The sequence below is a fragment of the Sinocyclocheilus rhinocerous genome, unplaced genomic scaffold (genome assembly GCF_001515625.1).
Source record: "Sinocyclocheilus rhinocerous isolate Xijiao unplaced genomic scaffold, SAMN03320098_v1.1 scaffold708, whole genome shotgun sequence".
Classification (NCBI taxonomy): Eukaryota; Metazoa; Chordata; class Actinopteri; order Cypriniformes; family Cyprinidae; genus Sinocyclocheilus; species Sinocyclocheilus rhinocerous.
The window spans coordinates 2,158,843-2,167,571 of NW_015635523.1; the positions used below are offsets into that span (position 1 = coordinate 2,158,843).

Here is an 8,729-nt window from a genome sequence, read left to right on the forward strand (position 1 = left end):
CTCCATTGAGGTCTACGTCTCTTTCCGGTGCGTTTCTCCACGGACGGGTTCCGCCGCCATTGCAGGTTTCTAGAGTTCCTCTCAGCGGCGGTTGACATTCTGGAGTTGAAGCGTCTCATTTACATTCAGCGGGCGACTAGAGTAACCTAACACATTCCCAGTTCATCTGCCCCCCCAAAAACACAAGACCACCTCCATTCATTCCCGGCTCTGGAGTTGTTTAGATTAGGCAGAAATAATAGCAAGAATTAGAGAGGAAAGCGAAGAGGAACCACCGTCATCATGGCTCAAATCCTGCCCATCAGATTCCAGGAGCACCTGCAGGTAAGGACTTTAAAACATCTTCAAATGAGGGGCTCGTTTATTTTATTATGAGTTTACAGTGAAAACGTCAGTGTGTTTTTAAATAAGCAATTGTAGTAACCCATCCCCCGTTGAATATGACCTTCCATCAGCAGCAGTACGTTAGTAGTAGCAGGGGAGTTAGCTTAGCTACTGTCGGTGTTGACCAGCTGAATAATAAATACTCTGGTTGTGTCACAAATAAAGCCCAGTGAGTTGCCTTCCCAGACAGCATTTTTGAGCGTAATTCTTCAATTATTTAGAGGGTTGGTTAAGTTATGTAAATATGTATGGATGTAAATGCAGTGTATTGAAACTATAATGTAGCTTGAAAAAGATTTATGGCTGGAAAATTAAATTGATTGTTTCTAGAATATATTGAGATTTGTATTCACATGGCTTATAAAAACTATTCAGTTGTCTTTACCTCTAGTTGTGTCCTTATATAAAAAAAATCACTTGCAGAGGAAAACTTAAATAAATAGACTCTTTATTTCTTGAAATGAATCACTGTTTAAGACAGAAGGGATTCAGTCTTGTTTTATTCCCTATTCCCTGTCCTATTATATTAAGACAGATTTGTGATTGAGGTGTCGAGATTACCTGCTTCAGGTAGCAGGTGTAAAATGCCCCACCTATAGACATGTGTATGGTCCCATGATGCCTCTGCATTTTTTTATTATTAGTATTTGCACTGAGCTCATACTTTGTTTGCTGTCACTTCTTCTTTGTCTATATCAGTTGAGGCTCTCATTCATCTTAAAGGCGTTTAGGACTTGGTGTAACTCATTTTATTCAACTGTTATACATGTAATGCATTTTCTGTTTAAAGTAATCATAGATGTTTTGAGTGTTTTTTTTTTGTGTGTGTGTGTGTGTATTGTTGCTTCTGTGTCCTTGACACAGGTCATATTATGACAAACAGTCTTGGTGTTGGATCAGTTCGCTATTGTTGAGCATCATATTTACACGGTGCCAGGCCTGTAATGGTCTGTGTTTGTCATTTGTAATAGGTTTGCGTAGTAAGTGACCACTTGTCCACATCACAGCTAATTTTGGTCAACAAACACAATTGTCAATACAATGTTGCAAACTTTACTATGTTATTCGCTCATTATTTCAATACAATTATAGTATCAAATGGTACCAAACAGGACTTTGATTTCAGGCTGTTTGATTGAAATTTTTCTTGCAAGTTATATTAAAGGGGTCATATGATGCGATTTCAAGTTTTCCTTTCTCTTTGGAGTGTTACAAGCTGATTGTGCATAGATAAGATCCCTGAAGTTGCAAAGACTAAAGTCTCAAAACCAAAGAGATTTATTCAACTGTTATACATGTAATGCATTTTCTGTTTAAAGTAATCATAGATGTTTTGAGTGTTTTTTTTTTGTGTGTGTGTGTGTGTATTGTTGCTTCTGTGTCCTTGACACAGGTCATATTATGACAAACAGTCTTGGTGTTGGATCAGTTCGCTATTGTTGAGCATCATATTTACACGGTGCCAGGCCTGTAATGGTCTGTGTTTGTCATTTGTAATAGGTTTGCGTAGTAAGTGACCACTTGTCCACATCACAGCTAATTTTGGTCAACTCAAAACCAAAGAGATATTCTTTATCAAAGTTAAGACTCTGCCACGCCCCCCTAAAACGGCTCGTTCTAACACGCCCCCACATATCTACCTCACTATGTGGAAATATTTGCATAAACAGTTTTCTTTTTTAATATTTTAAAATATATTTTTTTCCTGTTGTGGCAGAACTGAATTTTCACTTGTCTTCAGAGTCACATAATCCTTCAGAAATCATTCTAATATGCTGATTTGCTGCTCAAGAAGCATTTCTTATTATCAGTGTTGAAAATGGTTGTGCTACTTAATATCTCTGTGATACATTTTTTTTTCAGGATTGTTTTTTAATGAACAAAAATTCTAAAGATAAGCATTTATTTGAACTAAAAAATGTTTGTACTGTCACGTTTGATCAATTTAATGCATCTGCTGAATGAAAGTAATAATTCAATGCATTAGTTGTAAAAAAAATAACTTACTAGTTAGTGTATAAATGAATGAATTACATGACTCACTCATACTCTGCATCTGAATCTTTTGTTTGAATAAATCTCAATGTGTACATAGAAAAGCACTGTTAGGAGGTTTCATGATTCAGCTAACGGCTGTCTTTCCTTTCTTCAAATGTGGTTTATGCCATCATCTCTTGTATCTGGCTTGTAGTTTGCTAACTTACTGGTGAAGATCTTTATCTAACCACTGTAAAATAAACAGTCTAAAATGGGAAGTCAAGTACACCTGCAGACAGGGGAGAGATTGTCAACGCTTGATCTGCTTGATAATTTCAAATTTTTTTTTGGCTACAGTGTCTATTTGTGTGAATTGGACAAGATCCAAGATTAATAGTTTAAAGAATAATACTATTATTTGAAATCAAAATAAATGATAATGAACAATGATAAATGTTGTGTTTGTGGAAATCCGGCTTAAAAACAAAAATGCACTGCATAATCAAACATTTAGGTAAGATACATTTTTGCAAAATGTCTAAAAAATGTCCCCCCCTCCGCCCCTCAAATTAAAAAATCCCCTCTCACAAGAAAGAGAGGAATTCCCCCATTTTCAAAAATGAAATTCAGGCCCTGAATAAATGTCTAAAAATCCTATATATATTTACTTACTAATAGTCTGTAGTCAGTATGTTCATCTTGCCTGAATTATTTCTGGTACAAAAGAACAGCTTTCCTTCTACCAGCTAGAAATTATTGATTCAAATTCTTTGCCAGGATAAAATCAATATCACACCCTCCTTTGCACCGTCCAGAGATGTCCACAAAAATCCAGGAAGGAACTGGCTATTTTCGAGTAGATGTTTCTCTAGCCACACAGAATGTTCTTATAGGATGGACAGTGAGCTACCTAGTGGGAAAGAGGGTTAGTTTCTGGGCATGTCTCAGACGACACTGAAGCAAGCAGCAGTTACATGCTGTGGATGAATCACGCTTGGCCTAAGGCTGATGCTACGGCAGCGAGAGCTCTTTCCCTTACGTTTGCTTTAGTGTTTCTTGTTACGTTTTGAGAGCTTACAAGGGCAGGGTTTCCCATCAGCCAATCGGAACAGCCTGTTCAGTAGTGATGTCATCATGTGTGATGCCATCTATGAGATGCAGTAATAAAGGTCACAGAAATGTGCGTGAGCAGGTTACTGTTCTCAGTAGCAATGTTTTTTTTTGTTGTTGTTTGTTTTCAATTTTTGTTCTTATTTATATTATTTGTTTTCTGATTTCTCATTTGATATTTCTGTGAATTATCTTGTCTGTTTATCTCTTATCTCCTTTTTAAATATATGTATTTGTTTATATACCTAGTTTTAACTAATTTTACTGGGTTCCTGCCATGAAAATAGCTTAATTTAATAACAAATTGTTATTCTGTTTCAAGGGAAATGCGGAATCAGTCCTTTTTCTATTTATTTTTTTAATCATTATTATTATTATTTCACAATTCTCGGTTAGCATCTAGTGATGATGTGGCTTTCTGTGCCGCATGACAAAGGAATGTGGGTGTGGCTTCGGGTGTGCCGGCGTCCGCTCTCCATTGATAAAAGGTGCTGCTGATTCCGTTGCGCTCTTCCTAGAAAATGTGCTTCCTGTTCTTTGATTAGGCCTGAGAGCTGCAGCATGAGCCAGAGATACCTTTAGCCAGCAATGAAATGCTTTATCTGAGTGTTCACTGTCTAGTATTAGTTAATATTTAGTCTCTTAGTTTAGTAATTTAGCAAATTAAAGTACAAAACTATAAAGTCCTTGCCAACCTTCTCAATAGTTAGTCAGTGATGTTTATTATTTAACCTACAACCTCTGTATTAGAAGTACAAATTCACAACCAATTGTAATTTGGGTTAATTTACCCAAAAATGAAGACTTGTCATCATTTACTCACCTTCATGTCATCTCAAACTCTAATGACATTCTTTCTTCTGTAGAATACAAAAGCAGAAGTTCTGACGTGGGTTCGGTTTTCTTCCATACAATATCATCATTGGCTGCCAAAGCCGAAAAAAAAATCATCAAAAATGTAGTCCAAATTATTCATGCACTATATTCTATATACACTATATACACACTACACTATATATACGTTTTGGAAGTCATATTTTTGTTTTTGTATAGGCTAACTTTGTATTAAGCAGAATATTATCACAATAATAATGACATCTGACTAATTTATCTCTTATATTCTTCTTTTTTTTAATTACAAGTCAGGTTTAAATCAGCTTTACTCTTTGAGACAGTTATCAGCCCAAAATGCAATGCAAAATCATTTGTAAAGTGGAGTTTAGACTAAACAAATGGTCTTGGTTGCATAGCTTAGAACACCATGGCAACTAGCTGCTAAACACTGACTGTTGAGAGCTTTGTTAATGTCAGAGAGGACTTTCCTCACATCCAGCATCATTCAGTGCTGTAGGTGATGTTACATAAGACCAAGACTTCTCATTCATGTGTGTCCAGCTGTCAGCTCTGATCTCTGTAATTTAGCATCTGTGACAGCTGGTGCATAGTGCATTAGAAATTAGTGATTGGTGATATGTCAGTGTCATGAACTCGACTGCCGCCTCTGTTTGAGCTTACTGGTATTCAAGATCTGTCTGGCGGCTGATAAAACCAAGGCTGGGTTTTGGCTACAAGCTACAACGTCAACCTTTTAGCCATCTGACTTGGTCTTAGAAGAGTCGATACAGAAGCAGCTGTCAGTTTAGTTGAAAATGCCTGAAGTCAAGATGTCTCCTACTCTAAATCCTCCTCCTCTGCTCCTCTCTGAACCCATTTCAAATGTAAGTCTCTTTTCAGATTTGATGTCGCTGCATTTTCTCGTCTACATGTGGTGCTTAGTCATATTGTGTGAATAATAGAATTAGACTAATTTACTGTACAAGAAAACATCAGCATTTATTAGCGTGCAGTAGGGATGCAGCGATTAACCGCGCTTTAAAACGTCACGGTTAATTAATCGTAAAGGTTCCGCTAAACCAAGTGTTTCTGTTACACGGAACGGAACTGTTGCAGCTTGCGCAAAACGAAAACAAAGTTACACTAGCGGTGCACCAGCTTAAAATGACGTGCTTATCAGAGGCACAGAGGCTAATACATGCATTAGATTAACTGTGACAGAGGGACCGTTTCTGGGGTAACGGCTGCATTTAAATGAATTAATATTATTATTATTATTATTATTTCTGCAGTTTAGCGCCATCTGCTGTCAGAGAGTGAAAGTGCGCTTTCATCCAGAGCGTCTCTCACATGTTCCGCCATGTGCTTCTCGTCCGTGCTTGTTTAGGTCAGAGTGCGCACGTGTCTTTCACGCATCATACAGCGTGTTGCGCATTTTGATCAGTTGATGGGAAAAGTATTCTTAAAATGCATTCGAAATTCGGAATAATTTGTAATATATAATTATTCACGGTATTTAGAAGTGCCCACGATAACAATATCGTGCATATTCATTACCGTGATATATCGCATTACCGAATACCGGCACAAGTCTACTGTCATGGATGTTTACAGAGCAGAGGTCACCTTTTTTTAATTGCAATGGGAGAGATGGACTTTTGTTTGTCTTTTGTTAATTATTATTTTGTGCTGTATTGTTGGTTACTGTGTTATTTCTGTTTCAAAAGCCAGCAATAAATAACACTTTAATATCTAAAAAGTGTTCATGTGATTTTATACATTAGTAATGTTGGGAAATGAATAAATGCATAATAATCGTCATAATCGTAAAAAAAAAAAAACGTGATTATTCCTCAGACAATAATCGTACCAACAAAATCTATAATCGTTGCATCCCTAGCGTCCAGATCACAGTGTTTTCCTGTGTGGAAGTGCAGATCTTATTCTCAGGGTCAGTCTTTCTGACCGAGCCTTCGGTGACTCAGACTTCTAAGGCAGCTGGTGTGGTGCTGCTGAGTTGGCTTTCCACTGACTTTTATTTTTGTCTGTAATTGACTGATACCTGAGTCTCGTCATGGTTTGGTTTAATTCTAATAGTTAAGAAGAACTGAGTCTCTTTAATAGACTGAAACCAGCTTTGAAACACGCTTCATTAGCTGATTTGAGTTCGGTGTCGATGTTGTTGAGAGTTAACTGGCATAACCTCCTGATGAGGAAAAATTAGTGGTTAGCTATGACTGATATTTAGCACTTGACTATTGATCAAATTAAAACCATCAGCATAAGCATCAAAAGGCAACTATTAAAGATTGATTGCTTAATAATAGGGATGCACCGATACCACTTTTTTCAGAACGAGTCCGATACCGATACTTTCATTTTTGGTACTCGCCGATACCGATGCGATACCTGTATTTTCACAGCATTTGTCTTTTTTTTTTTTTCAAATATTGGGTACAGAAACAAAATAATAGTAGTAATAATAATATGAATCATGTTAGTTGGCTTCATTTAGCAAACAGATACTACATTCAGTTATTTCCACACTTTATACCTGTTAAAATGTATTGTATAAGCTTTTGTTACTTTCACTGTTCATTTATGAAACACGCTGTGAAATCATTTTAACTTTGAGCGCCACTTTAGAAGGCTCAGCCGACCAGCTATGCGTCGGTGCTAAGACTTCGCTAAGAGATTTCGCTTTCCTTGGACATGACAACATATTTTCACAAATATATATGACTCGGCCTGGAGGACAGACGCAAGTAATCGCACGGTTGCTGCGGTTCTTGCATTCCTCTGCAGTTTGCTCTTCAATAGCGTGGTATTACGATATTGCGGTTATCGCGACAGCCCTAGGGCCAGATACCAATACCAGTATCGGTACCGGTGCATCCCTACTTAATAATTAACTATGTGCATTATTATTATTTTGAAAGGTCTATAATTAGCTTTTTTCTGTTTGTATTATAATTACTAAATACTTGGGGTGCTCTGATTGATCGGAAACCGATCGCTATCGGCCGATAATCGCTTTGGGATGTTTGATCGGCGGTCTCTAAAAAGGCCGATCTCATAAACCGATCTCAAGCTGACGACGCGCCTGCTGAGAGGTTTGGCACGACATGCAGTGGCACTGTCAGTCTCTGTTCGTCGCCGGTAAAATAATTGTAATGCTAATGGTGAGGTACAATTCATATTTCTTCATTAAATAACTTATGAAGTAATTTGAAAACCTTATGTGAGACCTAATTTCACAAACCGCGTGAGTGAGTCACAGCGCACTCTCTCTTTTTCTTTGTACACAGCTGCACAGTTGACACAGGAATTGTCACTTGCACAATCGAGGCAGTGTCGCATCGTCACTAAAGTTTGTAAATTGCATTTCTTTGTAATTCTTGCTAGTGTTAAATCATTCACCGCTCGCACGCTCTCCTGGAGACTCATGCACACTGGAAGCGTACACACATAATGCCAGGTTCACATTACTCCGTTTGCAGTGCGTATGCGTTGTGTATTTTTTCCGCGCTCATGTTAATGGATTAAAGCATTCACACTGCAGTGACTGCACACGGTTGCATCCGGCAGTGCGTTCCACGAGCGGTGCGTCTGCAGCAGTGCAGAGATCGTTTCCGCTGCACGCGCTGAATTAAAGTAACAGCGCATTGTTTGCAATAAATAATAACATGGATTGATACAAAAATTTTGTATTTACTACATAAATTCATATCATTAGAGTCTACTGTGTTTCACAGTCCACTCTGGGCATGGGCCGATTACCGGTTTCAAGGTATACCGCGATTTGAAAATTTCACGGTTTCAAAACCGCTAATATTTTCCGTTATACCGTTCCTGCGGTATGCGCTGTTTTTCATGTCTCCTCAAAGACTGCATTTACAAATGCAATAAAAATATCAGTAACGGTACTCGGTATCGGCAAGTACCAAAAATAAAAGTATCGGTATCGGGCGAGTACTGGAAAAAGTGGTATCGGTGCATCCCTAACTGAAAGTGTAGGAATCCCTCAGGTTGAGTACAGTGTAGAGAGTAGCACGACCCTCCTCCTCCTGTTGGTGCGAGCGAGCGGTCAGTCACGTGTGTGTAGGATGGCCGAACTTAAGGAGCTTCCCCTGGAATTTACGCAATCGGCAACCGGACGTTTTTTGTCTTATTGCAGCTCGTCTCTGTTCTGGACTTGCACAAACTGCGTTGCAATGCAATCGTTTTCCAAAATGTCATTTATGTGAAAATATGAAGTCTGTAAACGCCCGTTAACACAGGCCAGAGACGCTGAAGACGGACGCACAGAGAAAAATACTGTAGCAGGCAGATCACTCACTGTTCATGATGCACGAACTATTGGAAGAAAATCCTAAATATTGATTTGGGGTTTATATGAATGTGTTTCTGAAGGGAACTGACTG

The 8,729-nt window shown here is 38.2% G+C and overlaps 1 protein-coding gene across 1 annotated transcript in view; it reads left to right on the forward strand.

The window, feature by feature from the left end:
• The first annotated feature begins 282 nt into the window (after positions 1 to 282).
• Positions 283 to 8,729, forward strand: part of LOC107747040 (clathrin heavy chain 1-like) — a 38,548-nt gene continuing 30,101 nt past the window's right edge. Inside the window, exon 1 of the mRNA XM_016561455.1 lies at positions 283 to 324. Coding sequence (XP_016416941.1) covers positions 283 to 324 — 42 coding nt within the window. The remainder of the gene's footprint in view (positions 325 to 8,729) is intronic.